Here is a 24,628-nt window from a genome sequence, read left to right on the forward strand (position 1 = left end):
CCCGAGAGCAACTAATTTTATCTTAGATGCACAAGAGTCATGTAGTCTCAAAAATAATTTTTTCAAATAAAAAACATAATATTGAATGCATCTTGTATTTATGCACTTCTCAATATTGTTATTACATGTTGACAATACGATGTATCGAAACCTTAAATTTTGACCTTGAATTCTTCTATGATATAAGATTGATCCAAAATCAGTGTTAAACACATAAACCGATCATTTATGACACGTGGTAATGTGTAATATTCAGGGGTTTTGTCTTTCCATATGAAAATATCTACAAGAAGAGGAAAAAAAAATCAAGAAAAGAGGGAGAGTGAAGTTATGGTTTAGTGAAGGAAGAACAAAGAGGAAGTAAGGATAACGGGGTTTGTTTCAATCCAGCCTAAAAGATCGAAATCGATTGGGAATTCCCCGAGTGGTGAAAACTGAATATAGTTGAGGAATATTTGGTTTCGAATCGTTCGTTTCCGCCAAGAATCGTTCAAGAACTCGAGGTAAGTCCTTGGGTATTTAGTCTTGGGTTATTCTTTTTTAAGATTTGAGAGTTGTAGATGTCTTTAGGAACTGATTCCTGAGTGTGTTGTTATAGGAGAGGAAGCATTGCAGATTTCTCATTCATATTTGGTGGAAAACGTGTAGGAATCGAAGTTCTTTGAGATTTCAAAGCTCAATAAGGACTTGTAGTTTTTCGAAAGTTTGAACGCGTTGATTAGATTGTGTTGGGCTAAAAATTACTTTCGGAGCGCTGGATATGTGGTCTACAATTTTCGTGAAGAAGCGTAATCATTTGGGATTACGAATTAGATGATATCAATATCGAAAAAACATAAAGCACTCCCTAGATTCTGGGCTTGTGCAGGCGAACGACGAATAAGTTGCAGGAACATGTCAAGCAGTCGGTCGGAGAACGCGTCTAAATCAACCAAGAACATGTATCGTGTTAGGTTATGGAGTCTTTTGATTATTTATAGGTTACTTTGTTCTTAGCACAGTAAGGGTATATAAATGACATATACAATAAATGGTGAAGTATAGTAAATGGTCATAAATAGTAAACAATTTGTATAGTAAATGTAGGGTAAAACTATATATACAGTTGATAATTAATATATATATAGTAGATGACTATATCTAGTAAAGTTATATAAAATAAACTGAACCATATAATACTCCTTAGGCAGTGATGTAAAGATATACTTTCTACGTTATATGTCTTCACTGGTACTCTACATACTTGAAGTCATCAATATAAACCTCTATTCAATATTCTTCCTTACAGTTTTTCTATCTTGTTCGTTGTGTTCATCTAGATCGAGTGTGTGTTATTGTGCAATCCTAACATATCGTCCTACTTCTTGATAAACGTGTCGGACAATCTGTGGAGACGAGTCACCCATACCTGACTCGATTCAAGCCCCATTCTGTCGACCCGCAGTCAAACCCGACAACCCATGCCAGACTCGAGTTGCCCCTAATTGTTTCTTACGCTCCACGTGTTGCATCCACATAATTCGAGGGTATTTTGCATTTACTTGGTCTTGAAGTGGGGTTCTGCCCCACGCTAACTGTGCATGGAGCCTTGCGCATTTCGTTGGCAATGAACTGGCTGGACTTAATAGCATTGGTGCAAGTGTTACTGCTGCACAATATGCAAAAAACGTTATCAAGCTCCGAAAAATCATAGATCGTTTATACAATAACTCCCAACAAAAACCTATAATTGTAGCATCTGGTGCATTCTTCGATGAGAAATGGTATGGGAAATTTCTTAGAAAAACTGGACCAGGAGTGGTCGATATTCTCACTCATCATATATATAACATGGGTGAAGGTTTGGCTCCGATACTTACTGTCATCCTCGTTATGCATTTTATATATAAATTCTTACTACGAGTATTGAGAGTGTGTTTTTGGTTTGTAGGTGATGACCCCAAATTGATTTATAGGTTCGTTAATTCAACGTATCTTTCTCAAGTATCAAGCACATTTGAACATCTTGAGACAGTAATTCAAAAGAATGCTCCTTGGGGTGCCGCCTGGGTTGGAGAAGCTGGTGGAGCTTATCAGGGTGGCCGTCCTCATCTTTCCTATACATTTATTTATTAACAGTTTTTGGTAATCAAATCTATTTCGACGTTTTTTTTTTTAAATAGGAAGAAAAGAACCATGCTCGAGTACTTACAGAATGAACTGAATGCATTAGGTACCTAGATCAGCTCGGGATGGCTTCTATGTACAATACAAAAGTATATTATAGGCAAACTTTGATTGGTGGATTTTATGGTGTCATCAAATCCTCAACTTTACTTCCTAAGCGAGATTACTACGGGTAACTCATTCTAATATAAAAAAATTATATCTTTTCACGTATCTTCAAATCATTTATCTTTAAACAAATTCTTACTTGGTTCCATATTTTCTTTTTTTGATTAGTGCACTTCTCTCTCATCGACTCATGGGTGATGGTGTTAATATAACACATGCGGGAGCAATTTGGATCTTAGGCACTTTTAGAACATCAATTATAGTAAATAACTATCATGTTCATAAGTATTTAAACTTAATGAGTTTGAATACTAACCTTTTGTAGTTCAAATTTCTTTTTCCTCACAAACTGGTTACGAACCACCACTAGTGTCTTCTCCACTATCCTCCGGCCTTAGAACGGGATTGTGGAATCCGGTGAGTGACTAAACTTGGGAGGGATTGTGTATATATCAAGAGAGTGTTTGTAAGAGGTTTTTTTCTCTAAGAAGAAGACCTTCCATGTACCATTATCACTCTATTTAAAGAGTCATATTTGCATGTTCATGCACATTTGTGATCACCAAATTTTGACGCTCAAAATTCCACTCAAATGTTTGGGATTATGTGGCAGGCATGCATGTTTGAGTTAACCAAATTTTGACACTCAAAATTTCGCTCAAATATGTGTGGTTTATTTGGCAAGCATGCAAGTTTGGTTAAACCAAATTTTGACACCTCAAAATTCCACTAACATAGATTTTTCCATTAAATGAAGTCAACATTTTGACTTTCTTCATTTTTTATTCAACCATTAATTTGAATGATCAATTTCAAATTAAAGGAATATTAAATGATTAATTAAACTATTTAATTAATATTTAATATCAATTCAAATGTCAATCCCAATCAATTCCGACACATAATTGATTAAGATATTTAAATCCTATTTAAATATCTCAAATTCTCTTTTTTTTTTTGTTTAATTCGTAAATAAAACAAAAATGCGGTTAAATATATCATATATATGTAGCGCATATTCTCTAATTTGAATTCGAACACTTCGAATTCACTCGTCACACTGTTCTATGGTTTAGTCCGATATGAGTTAGCAGAGGGACCTAATGGACCTATAGATCATGGGCTCCAACGATCCAAGATTAACCGGTTAAACTCATTAACCTTGTTAACCAACATTCGTTAACTACTAGGACACTCCACTATAGCCTAGTAGTTGCACTCCCCTCACTATAGATATATTTCTGTCCATTTGATATAACCATGATTAGTAAGTCGATCCTTCACAGGTCGTTCATAACTAGAACTGGGTCAATTTACCGTTTTACCCCTGAAGTTACTTCTTCTTCCTTATGTCTCACTGATCCTCTAATGAACAATTGGTTTGTGGTCCAACCAGTAAACTGAATCCCTCTCTGGCAAATGAGAGGATGGGGCCTCTTGTTCAAGACCTGGAGTCAGTGCTTAAGGGAACTACCTCTCTTCTATCCCTAAAAGTGGGTAGGAGTGAATTTCATCTTGTACCCCACGTCCCCAGCCATTCACCCAATCTTACCCCTGAAATGGAAGGCCTATTGAGTCGGCGAACTAGAGCCACTCTCACCCATGCAAATCTAAGGATAATTCTGAATAAACAGGAGTTCATGGTTAGCTCAGGATTAAAATCGAGTTACCTAAGTTATCGAATGAAAAGAAAATCAGTCTCAACAGTAAATGACATTATAAAGTGATAGTGGTTTTCTTCATGGTCCGATCTTATGCAATACTCATTGCATAGAACGCCCCCACTCACATGTCTCCACATGTACAATTTAGTGATCACATTGTTTATATCATATACAAAAGTGGGCTGCATCCATAGTGTCCCCAGAATAAGGTACTCAGCCTTATCCTTATACTATAGATCAATTTGACTATATACTTGAACTTGATCCACTCTTATGTCTCTACATATAGTTCAAGTAATCATACTATAGCCAGAGTGTTCTTAGTTTATTGGATTTAGATTAATGGTCGTAAAGTTAATTTTATTCAATAACAATCTTTACTGAATAAACAACAATAATAACTTTACCGAAAATAGAATATGTTTTTGTTTATAAACTATGAATTTTAGGACATAAAACCCAACAATGGGACCCCGTGTTCTCAAAATTGAAAATAACGTCTCTTCTAACCTTCGTAGCTATGCTCATTGCTCGAGAGGAAGAGTAAGTTCTTTTTAGATTTAAATAAATTAAAACTTTATTTGGTACAATTTATTGATCCTATTTTATCATTTTACGTAGTCGGGTGTAACTTTGCTTTTCATCAATTTGAGCAATGCAACCGATTTTATAATTGAGGTTGAAAACAACATCAACCTGAGTTTGCTTGGGCAAAGAATGAAAATAGATTCGCCGAGAGAGGAATACCATTTGACTCCAAAAGATGGTTTCGTTAGAAGTTCCACCGTGCTTTTGAATGGAAATCCATTAGAGACTACAAAAGAGGGAGACATACCAAATCTTATACCTATCTATCGTCATAGTAACTCTTCTATACATATTGCTGGATGGTCCATCGCTTTCATTGTCGTCCCTCACTTTGTAGCTCCAGCATGCAACTGATTTTGTTGCCGCTCATTTCTTCAAGTCGGGAAAGCAACTAATAATATTTTAGATGCATAGTCGTGTAGTGTCAAAAATAATTTTTTAAAATAAAACAAAAAAAAACTTAATATTGAATACATATTGTATTTATGCACTTCTCAATATTCTTATTACATATATATCATGTTGACAATACGATGTATCCAAACCTTAAGTTTTGACCTTTAACTCGTATATGATATAAGATTTATCCAAAACTAGTGTTACACTCGAACCAAACACGAGGGAATTTATTTATTTTGTTCTAAAATTTTAAGGTTTTATGGAAGATTGTTCTTGGCATAAAATCTAAAATAATAACAATAATATATTAAAATCATAAACTTAATTTTAAGATCTTAAAATTCCAATAAGATAAGAAGTGTCGGAGACGATCTCTCACTCCCATCCCGTAGATATCTCTATTCTTTACCACCTTCTGTTTCTTGAAGGTAAACCCGAAATTTTATTTTTTGTAAAATATGATTTCATTTTTCCATATAAGAAAAATCTCCTTAAATAGAAATTATTTTATTAAGAATTAAAATAAATATTTTCTACTTCATAATTCTAAAATAATTCTCCAAAAGTATAACTCCATCTCGCAAATAATTCAAATACGAATTATCAATTTAAATAAACGTCCCTATCCTCAAAAGGTTTCGAAGAACTCTATCTCCATTACCATCTTCGTCATCTCTTACCAATAGAGCATCCCCAACTCCGTCCCTCCCCGACCTAAACGAAGAAGCTTTTGCAATAGAGATCGTTTCTTTTCGAGGGATTAGACACCAAAATTTCCGATAAAAATAGAGGACAACACTTAACAATGAATTTCACCATCTAATTTGGCACCAACCTGCTTACATCTTTCATTCATAAATTTCAGTCGTAAAGTGAAAAACATCAGAAGACTTCATTTCTTTTTTTTTCCTTTTTTGGTTTAAACTACTACACAGCCCAAATAACTGGAAGAAACGAAGAAATACAACACGAAGCTATGCCCAACATACCACACCAGAACCATCCATCATCAACGGTACGCTACAAAAACGTCTCAACCCATCGCATACTTCTGAGTCCAGCTCCTTGCGCTCGCTTCGTACTTGGCTCGGTCAGTCTTGTACATGTGTGCAATCTCCGGTACGAGAGGGTCGTCTGGGTTTGGATCGGTCAGCAATGAGCATATGGAGAGTAGGACCTGTTTCATGAAAACGCCATTAAGTTTTAGAATTTGCTCGATCAAATCTTTTTAGTTTCTCTCTCTCGGGGAGGATTGTGGTTATGGGTCTCTGGCCTTAACTTCAAAGTTGACGAGAATGCAAGTTCCCGGGTAATGGGGTTTTTTACAACGATCGAAAGGTCGAGTGAAGATATCAAGCTAAGCTACTTAACTTGTTCGTTATTAGCAGTGTAGATAAAATGACCTAAGAGCTTCAACTCGACTCATTTAGATATTAATGATGGTTCTCAACTGCCACAAAGCTACAGGATGGCAAGTCATCCCAAGATTAGTAGGGTGCGGGCCATGTGTATAACGCAGGAGTAGGACCCGACGCCCCAATTATCGACATACAAGAAAGGACCGTTCAACTGCATAGAGAATCATAGCTCAAAGAGTATCCAGATTGTTTACCGATACACCCGAGTTAGTGAATGTGTCGGTATAACTCTTAAGAGTTCTAAGATTCTCCACCGAATAAGGAATTTCGAAAGTGTAAATCCACTTTAGTATGGTAGAAGCACATAGATCTCAAACATCACAAGTTATGCAAACACCACAATAACAAGATTAGGAACCAAATGATAAACTATAAGTGAATCCAAAAAGAAAAGGCCAAACGAACCTTTGAAATCGTAAGCGCAGGGCTCCACTGTTCTTTAAGTATGTCGAGACAAATGCTTCCATTGCTATTGATATTTGGATGAAACACTTTGGTCCTAAAAGCAACCTGAACAACAATACACCATAATCATTAAGCAAGCCCCAAGCCCACCGCTAGCAGATACTGTCCACTTTGGCCCGTTACATATCGCCGTCGCCTCACGGTTTTAAAACACGTATGGTAGGGAAATGTTTCTACACCCTTATAAGAAATGTTTCGTTCCTCTCTCCAACCGATGTGGGATCTCACAATCCACCCCCCTTGGACACACCGCTTGGTGTCCACCTCCCTTCGAGGTTCAGCCTTCTCGCTGGCACATCGCCCGGTGTTTGGCTTTGATACTAGCTAGCAGATATTGTCCGCTTTGACCCGTTATGTATCGACATCAACCTCACGGTTTTAAAATATGTTTGGTAGGGAGAGGCTTCCACACCCTAATAAGAAATGCTTTGTTCCCCTCTCCAACCGATGTGGGATCTCACAATCCACCTCTTTGGGGGCCAGCATCCTCACTAGCACACCAACAGTGTTTGGCTCTGAAACCATTTGTAACAGCCCAAGCCCACCACTAGCAAATATTGTCCGCTTTGGCCGATTACATATCGTCATCAGCCCCACGATTTTAAAACGCGTCTAGTAGGGAGAGGTTTCCACACCCTTGTAAGGAATGTTTCGTTCTCCTCTCCAACCGAGGTGGAATCTCACAATGATCCTACTATTAGAAACGAAAACAATAAACATAGAATCATCTTGCACAAATCAGCATCAAACAGAAGACAAACATCATTCACCTTGGGGGGCTTGAAAGGATAATCTGGCGGAAAATGAATATTGACAAGAAAAACACCTCCTGAATAAGGACTATCAGATGGTCCCATAATGGTCGCTTGCCAATGGAACATGTCTTCAGCTACAGGACCTATCCTCAAAATTCAAACAAACATTCCAATCTCACAACTCCAAACAATATAAACATACATACAGACAGATCAAAATGTCGACGATCCGCTCACGAAAAACGCATCATAGCTCAACTGATCAACACATATATCTCCTAATATAAATATATATAGATAGATCAAAAGGTCAACAGCAAAATCAAAATCATATGATCTGCTCCGAAGAACACATCATAGCTCAACTGATTAACGCATATATCTCGTAGTCAAGCGTTCTAATCCTCGAAACACATCTCAAAAACAATCAATTCATTCAATAAAATTCGAACAAAATGATCAAATTAGGTAATCAATTAGGAAGATCGAGGCTCATAGAACATACCAGCGCTGCAAGACGTGGGCGGATCCTTCTGTAAATCCTTGAGTTCCTTCAAGATACGCTTCGAAGCCATGATCTACACACATAAACGATCAAAAACCAGAAGATTCAGAAAACCGATCAACGAAGAACAGAACAAACAAAGGGACATGCGATTAACAAAGAGAATCAACACAAAACGCAGAAAAAAAGAGGGAAATCAAAGGGAAATGAGAGAAATACCTTGAGAAAACAAAAGGGTTTGCGATCGACAAGGGGATAAAGATCAGAGAAATAGGGTTCGAAATCAGATCGACGGCGGAACCCAGAAATCGCTGCTTGTTCGTCGGTCTCCTTACCCTTGAATTTTTTTGTGGAATTTGAGAATGTTAGAGACCGAAGAACTTCGCCAATCGCCAATCAAATGATTGAGGAATTTCAATATTTAAAGCGATCCCAAATCCACCATTTTATTTTACCGCAATCCAATCTTATCCATTCTTTTTTTACATATTTATCAAGTTTTTGTTTGTTTTTCTTATAAAAGTAAGAATCTTTTAGTCCTTATTCAACTTGATAAACTTGATAGATACAAACAAAACTCGAATCACAATTTCAAATTTTATTGGGATTATCGTCCTTAAAATCTAAATCTCAAAATTTCTAATTTGTTGTAATAATAATAATCTCAAAACTTCGATCCTAGCTTAGGATGAACACGCGCAAATTGGATGAGAAGTAATGTTTCCAGTGGCAGACGAGTGAGTAACACAATAGTAGCATGGTTTGATTACCTTACACAATGGATACAACTTTGATTCATATGATTAGAATGAATGAGATAAGAGCAATTACAAGGTCGGAGTATTCGAGTCATTGTCCCCGTCTCTAGTTTTGTTATCTTCTGATGATGGTCGAGTTTTCGAGCTAGATGGTCGGATATCCTCGATCATCCTTACGACTTCCTCCATCGTTGGTCTCATATCAGGCACTCGAGACACACACGCCATTGCTATTTGAAGCATTTGAACCAACTCTTCTTCAATGTTCTCATACTTCATTAGCTCTACATCAAACACCTCTGATGTCCATTCCTCTCTAACCACGGATTGCACCCATCTAGGAAGGTCCATGACCTCGTCACGCCCCGGCGATTGGGCTGGAGCTTTCCTAGTCAACATCTCGAGCAAAACAACTCCAAAGCTATAAATATCAGACTTTTGAGTCAACTTTCGAGTCTCGATCACTTCGGGAGCTCGATACCCTATGCTTCTAGACGGAACGGCAGCGGAGTTCATCAAATGAGTCAGCCCGAAATCTGATATACAACCATTAAGGTCTTGTGTGAGAAGGATGTTAGAGGACTTTATGTTTCCATGGATGAACTTTGAATGAATATGTGCAAGGCCTTTGGCACTCCCTAATGAAACCTTCAGTCTCGTTTCCCAATCCGGTGGCACCCGACCGCCTTCTCGGGTTCCTGCAGAATGTAACGAGCACGAAATAATTTTTCTAGCATTCATCTAAATGATCCATAAAAGCTAGAATAGAGCATACCATGGAGTAATGTCGAAAAGCTTCCAACGATGGCATAATCGTAAACTAAAAGCTTCTCGTCTTTCGAATAGTAATAGGCACGGAGCGGTACGACGTTTCGATGCTGGCCTATCCTCCCAACAATCTCCATTTGTTGATCAAATTCCTTTTTCCCAGCTACCATTTCTTTCAACCTCTTTACTACAACTGTTGTTCCTTCCTCCAAGATTGCCTTGTAAGTAGTCCCATAACTACCTTTTCCGAGCACCTCGGCCGAGGCTCTTAACAAGTCGTCGAGATCAAAATTATACGAACATCCTTCAAAGAAAACCAGCCTATTCTTCTCGGCCTCTTGTACCCCGCTTCCGAAATCCTCCTTCGGTTGCTCGGTTCTTTTACGAGCTCCTTTCATTGCATCAGTACTACCTTCACCATCTTTTTTCTTCATACAACAGACAATAATCATCAACACAATGAGGAACAGCACTGCAGAACCACCTAATCCAATGGCAACGATCGCTCCGATATTTATGCTCCTTTCCCTCTCGGGAGGAGACGACGACGGTACGGGGGCGATATTAACCGAGCAAGTTTTCAGAGGAGAGCCACATAGCTTTAAGTTCCCTTCAAAGGATGAAGCAGGAAATGATTGCAAAGAACCAGGAATAGGACCACTAAGATGGTTGTAGCTCAAGTTCAATAGCTTAAGCTTTAGCTGACCAATATCAGGAATGGATCCAGTTAGGGAGTTGTTTTGAAGGTTGAGGCTAATGAGGTGCGTTAAGGTTCGTATCGACGTCGGGATGTTCCCCGAGAGATCGTTGAACGACAGGTCAAGGAAGGTAAGGCTAGGAGACAGGGAAGAAGGAATTTTACCTGAAAAGTTATTGTGTTGAAGATACATAAACTTTAAGGAGGGAAGAGCTAGAACATCTGATGGAACGTTTCCGAAAAGATTGTTAGATCGAAGACTCAGAGTTCTAAGAGCGTCTAACTTTCCGAGTGTATTGGCGGGGATCGGACCGTGTAAACCAACGGCAGGTAGCCTAAGAGCGAGCACGTTTGAGCGGTCTGAGGTGCAAGTGATGCCAATCCATTTAGAGCAGACTGAGGTAGAAGAATCCCAGTTGAGTTTTCGACCGTGCGGAACGGTCGAAATGAACTCGAGAAGAGCTTGCTTGTCTGAGTTCAGATCAGCAGCAATGAAGGAGTGGAAGTATATGAGTATGAGTAAAGATGATGCTAGGGAAAGGGATTGTTGCCTCATGGAGGAGTTCAAAGAGGAAGGCTACTGCTGCTGTCTAAAGGAAATAAAAAAGGATCCAAAATCAGCAAACCATATAGAAATTGTGTCAATGTTTAAGAAAAAGAAGCAACCTTCTATGACATGCATGGTTATATTGCTGAAGCCCGTGAGATCCTATGTCGGTTGGAGAAGAGAACGTAACATTCCTTATAAGGGTGTGGAAATCTCTTCCTAGTAGACGCGTTTTGGAACCGTGAGGCTGACGATGATATGTGACGAGCCAAAGCGGACAATATCTATTAGTGGTGGGTTTGGGCTGTGAGAAATGGTATCAGAGCCAGACACCGGGCGATGTGCTAGCAAGAAGGCTGAGCCTAGAAGAGGGGTGGACACTAAGCAGTGTGCAGCGAAGACGATGGGGTCCCAAGGGAGGTGGATTGTGAGATCCCACGTCGGTTGGAGGGGGAACGGAAAAGAAAGAATGAAATGAAAAGAGAAAAGAATAAGAGTTTTGTGGAAAAGAAAAAGGCATTAAAGTGAGTAGCAAAAGAAATGCTTGTAGAATCCCTTTTTCAGCTTTCATTTATGAACTTCCTTTTGCATTGCCCAACTTATTCAATGAATGAAGTTAAAAATGAGATTATGGAAGGAAACAAAAAGGCAAGAATTCTACTCTTTTTCTTTTTTTGTCTAAGCTTTAACTTTATCAACCAAGTGCAAAGAAGAAACACAAGATAATGGAGGCATCTATCATAGCTAAAGGAACATATCAGAGGGAGAACGAAGCATTCTTTATAAAGGTGTGAGAACCTTTCCCCTAACAGATGAGTTTTAAAATCTTGAGGGGAAGTCTAAAAGGGAAAGCCCAAAGAAGACAATATGAGCTAGCGGTGGGCTTGAGCCGTTACAAATGATATCAGAACTAGACATCGGGTAATGTGCCAATGAGGAGGCTGAGTCCTGAAGGGGGTGGACACAAGGCGGTGTGTCAATAAGGACGCTGGGCCTCGAAGGGGGTGGATTGGGGGGTGCCACATTGATTAGAGAACGAGGACGCTAGGCCCCCAAGAGAGGTGGATTGTGAGATCCCACGTCAGTTGGAGAGGAGAACGAAACATTCTTTATAAGGGCATGGAAATCTCTCCCTAGCAAACGCGTTTTAGAACCTTGAGGGCATGGAAATCTCTCCCTAGCAAACGTTTTAAAACCTTGAGGAGAAAGGTGTCCTCTCACACAAAGAAATAGAGAAAAAAGGGGCAGATTCATTAAAATTCTTATCCAAATACAAATCAAACCAAGAACACAACATTGACAAATTTGGATTGGGGTTTGGTCCGAGAGAGTCTCATTCCATCCAGACCTATCCAAGCAAATATTGTCCTCTTTAAACTTTTTCTTTTAAGCTTCTCGTCTACTAAGGAAAAGTTTCCACAACTTTATAAAGTACTTCGTTCTTCCTAACTTTCTCGTTGGTACTCGTTCTCTTCTCCAATCGATGTAGGACCCCTCAATCCATCCCTTTTTGGGCCAGCATCTTTGTTGGCACACCGCCTCATATCCACTCCCTTCAGGGTTCAACCTTCTTGCTGGCACATCGCCCGATGTCTAGCTTTGATACAGTTTGTAACAGCAAGCTCATTGCTAGCAGATATTGTCTTCTTTAAACTTTCCCTTTCGGGCATCCCCTCAGTTTTTAAGACGCTAGGAAGAGGTTTTCACACCCTTATAAAGAATGTTTCAGTCTCCACCCCAACCGATCTGGGAACTTTTCCCGTTTTAGACTCTCGGAAACCAAACACACTTTCAAATCACAGTGACCACAGAACCCATCAACTCAAATACTCCAAAACCCATTTCATATATCCAAAAACCCAATTAGAAAACGTACATAACCCAAAACCCAACAACAAGAAAAGGGTAATTTGAGGTGAAATAAGAGAGAAAAAGAAGAAGCAAGCAAGCAATCAAAATGGTGGGTCTTCAGATTCTGTAATTCATATTTCAATTTGGTAAGCATTGAGTATTGATAATAATTGAATGATGGGTAGGTGAAGGCCATTTTCAAAATCTTTAATTTTCTACCAGTTGAATCGAGCTAAGGTTACATACTCTTGAATCAAAAGGTTAGAACTTCGGTTCAGTCCATTCATAAAATCGAGCTTAGATAATATTTGTGGAACCGACATGACTAAATCATTTAAAATTTTGATCTAAACCCCATTAAATATCTTTAATTGTCTAAATAATATCAGAGCGAGGAGGCTGTTCCCCGAATAGAGTAGACATGGGGCTGTGTGCCAATAAGAATGTTGGGCCTTGAAATGGAGTGGTGGGAAAGAAATTTGATGTTTAAATTAATTAAAAAAATTGTGAAAATATTTAATATTATTGTTTAATATAGCATTGAAAATCTTTTATTATTATTATTTCAACAAAAAGAGGGGAGATTTTTTTTAATATTATATATTAACAGTTTTTATTACAGGTTAGAATCCTACTCAAAATTAAGAAAATTAATAAATTAATATTGAAATAGTTTTTTTTTTTAATACAATAATTTAAAATACATTATATTTTAGTAATAAATCTAATAAATTTAATAAAATGAGATCTCACCAACCAAATGCTAATTCATGAATGAAAATATAAAATAAAATAATATAATATAATATATATTATATTATATATATATATATATATATATATATATATATATATATATTTTTTTTTTTTTTTTTTTTTTTTTTTTTTTGTGTTAAAAATGTCTAGGGCCAAAATGGTCATATGCTAATAACAAAATATATTTTTATTTGTTGTCGTTTTAGGAGGTGGAAGTAGTTGACCTACCATATTATTTTATTAATGTTTGACTTTTAATTTTAATTTTAATTAAATGAAACTTCATTTATACTATATCTAATTTTTACCTTAAATTACACCTAATTTATTAGTCAACAATAATAAAAATTTAGACCAAAAAAATAATTTATACCTTAAACTTTCAATTTTATCAATTTTTACTAAATTCACCTTAAATCAGAGTTTAATTTTAATTAAAAAAATATTTAAAACTTGTAAAAGTCTATACATTAATACACAAAATTAACTTTTTAGAAAATCTACCAAAATTTATGAATTTCCAACTTTTTTTATTTATTTTTTATTTATTTATTTATTTTATAGATTTTCTCTAAACTTCCATCTATTAGATTTTCTCTTAATAATAATACTAATTCAAATGTGGCGTGTTCGTTGGGACATCGGGACATCTTTTACATCCAACCTGATTGTTCGGGTTGTAAAATTTTTCAACCTAAACAATCCTTATTAAGAAATAATAATAATACTAATTCAAATGTGGCGTGTTCGTTGGGACATCGGGACATCTTTTACATCCAACCTGATTGTTCGGGTTGTAAAATTTTTCAACCTAAACAATCCTTATTAAGAAATTTAGGTCGAGTTGGGTTGTTATATGAATCAAACCCAAACAAATTCATAACCAAAACCTAATAAGTTGAATTGATCGGATTTTTTCGAGCCTGTGAATACGGAATGAAAATATAATTATTTTAATTTTTTCTCTTGCATAAGTTAAAAAGACAAAATGAGAGGCCAATTTATCCAAAAACAAATTCTTTGGATACACAAAATGGCTTCAAAATGCACATAAGAGAGAATATTCACCCTACTATTACGAGGAAACGAACATACTACTTTTTCTTCACAAATTTCTCCATATTTCTATCTTCTCTTCTCCCTTTTGAGGTTTCACTGCAATTCAGCAGATTCCATCATTTTCTAAACCAAAATGATCTCAAAATATAATGATAATGACAATGATAATTCAAGAAAATGCAATACAAACCCCATCATCGTCATCTTAGATGCTACAAGAGGCCAAAAGGTTCAGGCAGAGCTTCAAATCCATAATCCAAAATGGAACTTAAATCCGTTTTATCATCTGCGCTGTGCAGCCAATTCGTGTTCTTCAAGTCCTCTTTCAGCAATATCGACTCGTAACGGGAGCTTTCGTACATGTCCAAATGATTCAAGCTTCCACAAAATCTTCCATTCTCTCCTCCATCAGGATGAAAATGGTTCCCTCTCTCCATGTTGTTGTTACCGCTCCTTTGGAAGTCGGTACCGATGGCATCGGAGTTGCTTGAAGTAACGGACGGAGTTTTGGAAGTGGCCGATCGGATGCTGTGGGGAAATAGAGTATTGCCTGAACCTGAGCGCATGATTCCAGGGCCATTTCTTATATCCTGTATCACACAAGCAGAAGCAGATTGGATTGTTTAAATTTGGTACAAAACGACGTGTCCTGAACGCGAAAAGAATTCGCATTCGTGTTCTTAACAGCACTTAGATTAAGTTAAATCGTCGAGAAAGTTGATGAGGCATACCATATGAAGTGATTTCTTTGAAATAGACCTTCCATATCCGTTGCTTTCTGCTGTAGAGGTAGAAGAAGTCCTCACAGGTCTCCGTCCGCCCAAATCAGAAGAACTTGAAAGTGTCCTACTTTCAGGATTGTCGCTGAGGTGTCCATTGGTATTCACTCGACCCCTTCCAGGTGTGTCTGTTAGCCTTCCCCTTGAGACGTTAGGGGATGCTGCTCTTCTAGGCATGGTAACGGTTGATGTAGGCTCGGAACTCCCTCTAACTGATGCAGCAGGAGTTGGACGGGATCTACCAGCCGAAATTGGCCTATCTGGCAATGTTATTCTGAGGTTTGGAGGGGTATCAAGGGAAAAATCAGGGGGGACGATTGGCTGAGGTGCAGCCCGAACTCGAGGACTAGGGGAACTTTGTCGTGATGATGAAGTTGAACTGCGTCCATTAGCTGATAGGATACGCCCTGTAGAAGATGGAGTGCCAACTACAGAAGAGAGTGAAGGAGCGGAATTTCGTCGAGTGGGTGTAGATGGGCGGGAATTCGACCGGGGTGCAGGAGTACTCAAATTTGCAGGAATTTGAGGCCTGGAACTAGGAGTGGACGGCCTTGAACTTTGTGTTTTCCTTGGTTTTTCAATGGAGGAGCTGGTGAGGGATGGACGGGCCCTTGAAGGAGTCGAGGACCTTGATGGTGTCAAGCGTGAGGATGGAGTAGAAGTTCTTGCAATAGATGAAATGCGTGTGCTTGGGGAGGAAGGCCTTACATAAGAGGAAACCGAACCCGAGCTTGTATTAAGAATCGATGAAGACCTGTTGGAATAACTACTATTCTGTGGGGCGGAGACAGAGGACCGAGACACGGAACTGCTCCTAGATGGCCTAGAAGGATTGCTACTCTCTGATTGTGAAACTGAAAGCTGAAATGGATATGGGAAGCAATTAAAAACACCCTAGATCATACAACTAAAGAGCAATCTTCAACATCCCCACTTAAACGCGTTTGTATCATATCATATATAATGCAATTCAGGAAGATCATTGGTAGTAAAGAAGGCAGAACCATACCCTCAAAGCTTTTGTTGTTGAAGACGATCCGACTAACATACTGCTTCTCGGTCCCGCTACAGTAGATTGAACTTCATTTCTAGAGGATGAAGGGAAAAGAGGAGTCCCAGGAGGAGCGAGAAGCCTGTAGCCCAAAGGTTAGCCAGAAAAGAATCATGTTTCAGAACACATATCCTTTTTTTTTTTTAGATCAGAATAGTTGATATCTACTTCATAAAACCCCTCAATCAAGCAGCAGTATTCAAATTTTTGACAAATGATTGACATGTTCTTACAACTTTCTAATTATAATATATGTTCTTTCTGTGTCAGTATGATTCTTAAAGAGATAATTTAAAGAATGCACAAGGGCCCCGCTCATGATCACGAAAGTAAATCAAGTAAATATATACAGTCTAAGAACATCAATTAATTGGTCCATGTCGGGTAGAATTTAGAAATGCTGATCTCCATAATTGATAATCCTACAGAATACTTGTGATATCGATAAAATCTTAGATAACTTAGGGACTACTTCATTGATAACTGATGATAGAGATAGTCAAAACATTGAAATCATTGAAGTTACCAGTCATAATCGTGTTTTCCTTCCTCAGCCGACGACAACATATCATCGATCCCACTCTTAGCCATTTTCACCGATCCAAATGAAAGCCTCCCCAATTTCACCGACGCTGCCATGAAAACCAGATCAAACAATTTAATAACCATTCACCAAGTAACAAAAAACCAGAAGAACATGAACCAAAAACGATTCGAAATTCATAACAACACGCAGTTCAATCCTAAAACCATCAGATTCAGAACTACAATAACCTTCTCATAAAGTCACCACAAATTTCAAAAACCTCATTCAACCGCAACAACCACAAAAACAAAACATCTCAAATCCACACAAATCCACAACGATTGAGCACAAACAAATCACATCAAGTCAATCACAGACGAGTCCTACCATCAAAGGAATCTTCGGAGGCAGCAACGGAGAGACTCCGACGATTCTTGGAGAAGAGATCCAGATTCTCATCAGAATCTCTGGAGATTCCAGTGAAGCTATGTCCATGGCGATTCTGCGACAAGACAGAACCATTCCGGCCACCAGCGATCGACTCCCTCCAGTTGCGGTTCATGTCGGTGAGGATTGGAAGTTTCCGATCAGGAAAACGACATAGAGATGGAAATTGGTGGCTAGAAATGGAAGAAATCAGTCTGAGAAGTTCCTAAATGCCACAAGGAAACAAAGAGAGAGAGAAGGAGGAGTCGTAGTCAGCGGCAGATCTCCATATTTGGGTTTAGCAACGGCGGTTTTGGCCGTGGCTTCATCTGAATAGTTGAGGAAGTGAAGTATATTACTTTTTCTATTTCTTTTTTTGTTTGTATCTTTTATTGGAATTTTTTTTTTTTAAACATAATTTTAAATAAATATTTTGTAATAAAAATTATTAATGTCTTTAATTCATTCAAAAACTATTTTTTTTATAGTGCTTTACATTTAATTGGATAGAACCAAATTTTGGATTTTTTAAAAAATTAAGTCAATGAAAATAATAATAATATTTTAAAGTTTTTTTTTTTTAATTATTTTTCTTTTCATAAATAATTTCATGCTTTTGTCTCCATCATCATTTTTCAAAATTAAGATTTTTATATAGTTTTTGCAAAATTAAAATAAGTTTATAAAAATAATGTATTTTGATTTTATTATGTTATATTTGGATTAAATTAATAAAAAATATTCATAAATTAAAAATATATATACCCTTTTTGAAGGTAAACTATTAATATTTATTTAAAAAATACTCCTGAAATTTTAATTTTTTTAAAAAAATATTTTTGAGTTTTCAAAAGTTACATTAAAACGTCATTTATGACGTGACAAATAGATGATTTTCGTCCATATGTGGACAGTAATAATTTTTTTTAACTTTTTTACTATAAAGGTAAAAAGTATTAATACTAATTTAAAATTTTTATAAGTATTTTTAAAGTAGGATACTATCTGTAAATGTATTTTTAAATTTCTTTTTTAAAAAAATTGAAGAGTATTAATAAAACTTTTAAAAATGGACGGTTTTTTTTAAACACTATCAACACTTCAATGGTGTTTTTAAAACAAAGTACTAATAGTTTTCGTGGGAAACTGAAACATTTTCGTGAGAATCCTAATGCGCGTAACCCGACTCCGAACCTACATAAGTGTTTTAATGGTGTCTACCTGCCCTAGGAGACTAAAACATAACTCGAAATAAGCTTAGAGTGCCAACCTCGCCTTATGAAAACGACAAAATATATCGAAAGTTGCAAAGAGGTGAACATGTGTCTTTTTAAAGCGAAATGGACTTCAACGTTACGCAACGAAGCTCAATGCACATCGTTGTCCCTCCAAACCTACGCAAGTGTCTTAATGCTGTAGGAGGCCTAAACCTAAATAAATGAGGTTAAAGCATCGGGCTGGATTAAGGGGTTTGATTTATTAGAGGTTTTCTCGATACATATACAATAGTTTATGACCCAAAATGCATGGCTGTTTCACTTAGGTCGAGTGATTCGAAATTAATGAGATACTTCTTGATTTGAATCCGAACAAATTAGTAAAACAAGTTGTAAAAAAATTTAAAATAGAAAATTAAGAGAAAAAAAAAAGATTTTTAATTTAAAAAAAAAAAAAAAAAAAAGCGATGACACGTGGAGAGCATGGAAATGGTCCGGCAAAGTTGGGCTATCAACTTCGTATCCAGAAAAAACCCGACAGCACGTGTCACCTTCAGAAAACAGACACGTCATTTCACTGCCGTCATAATTTAATTTCTTTTTCATTATTTTTTCATCTTCTTTCCAATAATTTTTTGTTCTCTCCCTTTTTAATTTTAATTTTTCTCCATCATATTTTATGTAGAACAATAATTATGAATAATTGTTTATATTAAAAAAAATCATTTATTTATTTATATATATATATAGGAGAGTGACTTTTTCAATTTTTTTTTTCAATTTTGTTTGAGTATTAAAAGAATTTAATAATTTAATAATTTTGATTTAATCTGATATAGTTTGAAATGGATTATAGTTAAACGGAATCAAGTTAAATTTATTGTTAATTTTAAAATATATATTTTTTTATTTTTATTAAAAATAAAAATTTAAATAAATAGACTCGAACAACCAGAACCAACCCAACTAAAAAAATTTATAGTTGAGTTTGGTTGGATTCAATATTTAATTAGGGTTGTTTGAGTTAAACAAAAATTACAACCAAAACAATTTGATTCGGTCTAAAATATGTCTTAATCTCATCCAATCCAATCTACCAACACTCCTAATTTACATCTAATAAATCTCTAAATTTCTAAATTTTGTGCTGAAACAGATCTTTGATCTATGCAGACATTTTCTTTTAAGTTTATAGATCTGTCAGACATGAAAAAAAAAATTAAGATTATATATAAAATTAAAAAAAAAATTAATTTTATATCTAATAAATCAACGAGCATTAACAACATAAGCGAGAATGAAGATAAGTATAATCCAAAATTTATGAATACGTGACCTCCACTAGTTGGGTTACGAACTTATTTAGGTTGGATTAGGTTCAAATAAATGAAAACTTTATGCTTAAGTTGATAAGATTTCCTAAAACTAGATTGGAGCGTAGGAATTTATTGTTAATTTTAATAAATGCATTTTTGTTTGAGATACAATTATATAAATATATATATTTTTATTTAATTTCATAAAACTATAAATCTTAATTAAACGTTTGAAAAAAAATAAATATATTTTTCACAGACTAATATTTTACATTTATTAAAAAAAAAAATTTGAATAAATAACACGAACAATCCGAATCAACCCAATCCAAAAATATTATAGTTGGATTTAGTTGAGTTCGTTATTTAACAAAGTTTGTTTGGATTGAAAAACTTGCCACCCGAATAATCGAGTTTGATCTAAAAAATGTCTCACTCGATCCAACCATACTTGGGACAACCTTAAAATTAAATTAATTTATGTTCCAAAATTAGTTTAAATTTTGAAAACATTTGAGGTCGACCAAATAATTATATGTTTATTGAATAAGATCAATTCAACCTATTTATTATAAATAAATAAATAAATTAAATTTAAAAAATATATATATATATATTAATTTAAGTAATAAATGGCAAAAATTGATAGGCTAGCGACCACCTGAAGAAGGAGATGGACCAGGGGATTCTGTGGAGAGCAGAGAATTACGAGGGCACAACTGAATCTTCTTCTACAACGAATCGCCTCACCTTCATTGCTGCTCCGGCGATTTCTCTGAAGTTCCGATTTGGATTGGATCTCTCAGAGATACCGCAACAGTGGACTAATTCAGCTCCAGTGATCGTCATCTAGAAATGATGTCTCAGAAACTCATCGCCGCTTCTTCTCCGTAAGTAATCTTCATCGCACAGCCTCCATTTTGATCTATCTTCACTTTCATGCAAGTTTGTTCAAATTTGACTTCTCTGATTTCCATTTGAGTTGTTCTCTTCGTAGCGCGAGTTGAATTTGATTGTGCATGTACCTTAATTTCGTCGCTTAGTTGTATGATTCGTTCGGCTACGTTTTTTTTTTTTTTTTGTTGAAATGATGCAGAAGCCAAGTTTTTCTGTTGGATTGTAAGTCTAAAGGATCGAACTCGTTGCTGGTTCCTCGCAATCTGAACTACGGCTTCACTAGAGGTATCCTCGCTGTATCAGCCCTCTTTGTTTCTAAGCTTCTGTTTAGGGTAAAGATTGGCTGTTAGTTGAATGAATCTCTGTTAGAACTTTCTCTCGTCTCTTTAGTGGTTGAAGGAATCGCCATTGTTGCTGAACTTGGCCAATTTATGGATTTTGATTCACTTTTTTATCCAACTTAAGTGTCACCCTGTTTTTGCTCCTTTTTTTAGGATATTGAATGTTTAAAATGAAAATTTGAAGCATTAGTTTCAGTCGTACGTTTCTTGGAAACTCGTTCTTAATTTCTTTCCTTCTGTATGCTAATTTTGCGTGTGTATCGTTTTGCAGCGAGCAAAAAGCTGAAGGTATGTCGACTCCGAGTTGGCTTTTGGGACTCTATCAAATCCGGGTAATTGGAGATATGGCTATTCTGGTGACTTTTTTGCACACGCTGCAATTTTATTATGAGCATGCTTTGACAGATTTCTAGCTAACACAATTTTGATTGCTGTTTTAGTATGTTGCCCTTCTATGTTAGATATTAGATATAGCTAAATTTTCAAATTTATAACAAGGAACCGCCCCTGACGTTTTGACCATCTGTAAATATTGGGGTTTGATAATCATTTTGAGAAATCGTAAGAATCCATCTGTACAATATGCTGCTTTTATCAATAATAGCCTTTTATTTTGGGTAAGAAACAAAAAAGAGTTGGTGATAATCATACCCGCTATTTTGATCGACATGTATTCTATTCTGATAAGCTAAACAGAAATTCGAAATATAACAGTGAAACACTTCTTTAATAGGGAACCTCGGAGGAGGACACTATTAGAGAAATTATGCTATGTAAATAAGAACCATGAAAACGTCAACAAGAAAACAAGTAACCACCGGAGAACTTAAAATCATTTACCATTCTTCCTTGAAGGATCCTTGTAGAAGGTCTCTCATGTGAGGGTTGTTTAATGAAGATAAGAGGTATTTGCAGTAGATGTGAAGAAATCATGTAAAGTCATGCTGGTTTGTGGGGTTATAGAAGTTTTAAATATTTGAGTGTGATTATGGGGTTCTCTCTCTCCTCTAAATTTCAATTCCATTGAACTTCTTGGTGGGAATCATTTACATCCTACTGACAAGCAAGATCCACAAGTTTCTACTCTTTTTTACAAAGGAATTTCTGCTTCTTGTTGCAGGTTCTTGAATAATAATACTACCCAAGTGGTCGAACCTCCTTCCACGCTTCAGGAAGAGGAAGAAGAACCTTTGCCCGAGGAGTTTGTTCTCACTGAAACGACATTACCGGATGAAACAATTGAACAAATAATATTCTCTACGGGTGGAGATGTTGATATATATGATCTTCAAGCCCTTTGTGATAAGGTTAGTCGTTCAGGTTTTAGTACCTTTTGAGAAATATTAGTTTTGTAGACCATGAGCTCAGGGTCTAGAATTGTGTTTCGTTTAGTTAATTTGTACGTTTTATATATAAAAAAGTATGTGCTACTTCATCCATCCTCTCTGGCCCGATGTTATTGCAAATTTGTGATGCACATTATTACGATTTACCAATCCATGTGTTAGTAATATATTTTTGTTGACAGGTAGGTTGGCCACGTAGACCGCTAAACAAATTAGATGTAGCCCTTAGAAACAGTTATATGGTAGCTGCACTACATTCAACTCGGAAATCTCCTGTTTCAGGTATTTTGTGCTGATTTTTCATTCACTTGCCCTACTTCTACGTCTGAAAATATTATGAACAACTTATTGTATTTTGAGAAGTTATTTGACAGAGGAGAATACACCAAAGAAGCTCATTGGTATGGCTCGTGCCACATCAGACCATGCGTTCAACGCTACAATTTGGGATGTTCTTGTGGATCCTTCTTATCAGGTTATCATTTGCTACTGTGAAAACTTTATCAAATTAAATGTATTGTATTGTGGATTTGCAATCTATGGTAACATACCCACATTATGAATTGGCAATATATGTATTGTTTTGTGGTTCAGGGTCAAGGCCTAGGCAGGGCCCTTGTTGAAAAGCTTATAAGGGCACTTTTGCAAAGGGATATTGGCAATATAGCACTCTTTGCAGATAGCCAAGGTATAGTAGCCCTCTTTAGTGCTTCCCTAGGAAATAATTACTGTAACCTTTCTTCGCAGCTTAGTTAAAGCATCTATCCTCCAAGAACGACATCGATTGGAGAGGGGAACGAATGAGTGCCAACTAGGACGTTGGCCCCAAAAGGGGGATGGATTGTGAGATCCCACATTGGTTGGGGAGGAGAATGAGACATTCTTTATAAGGGTGTGGAAACTTCTCCTAGCAGACATGTGTTTAAAACTTTGAGGGAAAGTCTGGAAGGAAAAGTCCAAAGAGGACAATATCTGCTAGCGGTGGGCTTGAGCTTACAAATGGTATCAGAGCCTTAACCTCTCCGGTGGTTTTCAGAATATTAGATCAAATATGGGGTTTTCAGAATATTAGATCAAATATGGGGTGAAGAATTTTGTAACTACAACTTCCTGGAGGAAGTATAGATGCTTTAACTGCCAGCTTAATTCATGTTGGCTACTATCATAGATCTTGATGCTCTACATCTATTTTCTTTATCGGTTTCGGGTTTCCTCCCACCCCTATATCACAATCGTAGGACAACGAACTTACTTCAACTCCAATTTTAGCTTATGGAATAACTTACATTGGATTTGGATTCAGCTAAAAGTCTAAAACAATGTGATTGTTGCAGTGGTAGAGTTTTACCGGAATCTAGGCTTCGAACCCGACCCCGAAGGAATTAAAGGCATGTTTTGGTACCCGAAACATCATAATTAGAATCGTTGCTTGGAGACAAGGTCACATTTCTTTCGATCTTGGAATGAAAATAGAAGAATGAGTTTTAATGGTCATATTTGTATGACCATTGTTGAGGTTTGTATATACACCATATTTATGAATAATATCTGACACCTTGTGTGCAACTTCTATTAATGTTCTATGTGGCCCTCCTCTTCCGGCAGATGATCCTATAGCAATTTTAACAGGACGTGTGGAGACATTCTTCACTATCCTTGTACTGTTCAAATACAGGAGCTGTTTGGCTCATAAGAAAGGTCTATGTAATTCAATGTTCATAAGTGGATGTTTGATAGATAGGTTTATCTATCTTATGCAATGGATTTGCCAATTCAAATTGGTTAATTATATATTATTGGAGATTTTGTGAGCTTTGAATGAGTTCTTATTCGAACCCGTCAAATTGTGAGATCCTACATCTATTGGATAGAGGAACGAGTGTCAACGAGGACGTTGGGTCTCGAAGGGGGTGGATTTTGAGATCCCACCTCGGTTGGAGAGGGGAACAAAACATTCTTTACAATGGTGTGGAAACTTCTCCTAGCAAACGCGTTTTAACAACTTTGAGGACAATATCTACTCGTGGTGAGTTTGGATTGTTCTACAAATATATATTTTAATTTATTATTTGATTTAAAATAATACATAAAATTTTCTATGAATTTCTCATCTCGATGCTCTATCCAAGCGATAGTTAGGAAGGTTTCGATATTCTATTCGAGCGATAGTTAGGGAGATCTTGTGGTGAAGATTTGATGGGCTGAAATTTAATAAACTTTGAAAA

The 24,628-nt window shown here is 36.4% G+C and overlaps 4 protein-coding genes and 1 pseudogene across 5 annotated transcripts; 2 read left to right on the forward strand and 3 right to left on the reverse strand.

Moving 5' to 3' along the window:
* The first annotated feature begins 894 nt into the window (after window positions 1-894).
* On the forward strand, window positions 895-4,880 carry LOC111781603 (heparanase-like protein 1; annotated as a pseudogene).
* Window positions 4,881-5,820: 940 nt separating this feature from the next.
* Window positions 5,821-8,485, reverse strand: LOC111781400 (ubiquitin-conjugating enzyme E2 28). The gene is made up of 5 exons (XM_023661960.2): window positions 8,288-8,485; window positions 8,069-8,141; window positions 7,579-7,706; window positions 6,749-6,853; window positions 5,821-6,102 (listed from the first exon to the last, which is right to left on the reverse strand). Exons 2-5 carry the CDS (start codon window positions 8,136-8,138, stop codon window positions 5,959-5,961), a joined length of 447 nt encoding a protein of 148 aa, XP_023517728.1. The 5' UTR covers window positions 8,139-8,141; window positions 8,288-8,485; the 3' UTR covers window positions 5,821-5,958.
* Window positions 8,486-8,810: 325 nt separating this feature from the next.
* LOC111781398 (putative inactive receptor kinase At5g58300) lies at window positions 8,811-10,943 on the reverse strand. Its single transcript, XM_087119849.1, has 2 exons — window positions 9,602-10,943; window positions 8,811-9,524 (listed from the first exon to the last, which is right to left on the reverse strand). Exons 1-2 carry the CDS (start codon window positions 10,845-10,847, stop codon window positions 8,896-8,898), a joined length of 1,875 nt encoding a protein of 624 aa, XP_086975975.1. The 5' UTR covers window positions 10,848-10,943; the 3' UTR covers window positions 8,811-8,895.
* Window positions 10,944-14,371: 3,428 nt separating this feature from the next.
* On the reverse strand, window positions 14,372-17,644 carry LOC111781043 (uncharacterized). 2 transcript variants are annotated; one of them, XM_087119858.1, is made up of 6 exons: window positions 17,248-17,644; window positions 16,861-16,966; window positions 16,293-16,416; window positions 15,236-16,144; window positions 14,695-15,094; window positions 14,372-14,600 (listed from the first exon to the last, which is right to left on the reverse strand). In XM_087119858.1, the coding sequence occupies exons 1-5, from the start codon at window positions 17,420-17,422 to the stop codon at window positions 14,717-14,719; spliced, it is 1,692 nt and encodes a 563-aa protein (XP_086975984.1). In that variant the 5' UTR covers window positions 17,423-17,644; the 3' UTR covers window positions 14,372-14,600; window positions 14,695-14,716. The 2 variants fall into 2 exon arrangements, with proteins under 2 accessions (XP_086975984.1, XP_086975983.1); XM_087119857.1 differs by having other exon boundaries at window positions 14,372-15,094.
* A 2,815-nt stretch (window positions 17,645-20,459) lies between these two features.
* LOC111781059 (histone acetyltransferase TAP1) lies at window positions 20,460-24,207 on the forward strand. The gene is made up of 8 exons (XM_087119847.1): window positions 20,460-20,709; window positions 20,916-21,001; window positions 21,329-21,389; window positions 22,178-22,364; window positions 22,586-22,685; window positions 22,778-22,878; window positions 22,998-23,091; window positions 23,738-24,207. Exons 1-8 carry the CDS (start codon window positions 20,675-20,677, stop codon window positions 23,821-23,823), a joined length of 750 nt encoding a protein of 249 aa, XP_086975973.1. The 5' UTR covers window positions 20,460-20,674; the 3' UTR covers window positions 23,824-24,207.
* Window positions 24,208-24,628: the final 421 nt, after the last annotated feature.

The sequence above is a fragment of the Cucurbita pepo genome, chromosome 19 (genome assembly GCF_057944985.1).
Source record: "Cucurbita pepo subsp. pepo isolate OVF chromosome 19, ASM5794498v1, whole genome shotgun sequence".
NCBI classification, from domain to species: Eukaryota; Viridiplantae; Streptophyta; class Magnoliopsida; order Cucurbitales; family Cucurbitaceae; genus Cucurbita; species Cucurbita pepo.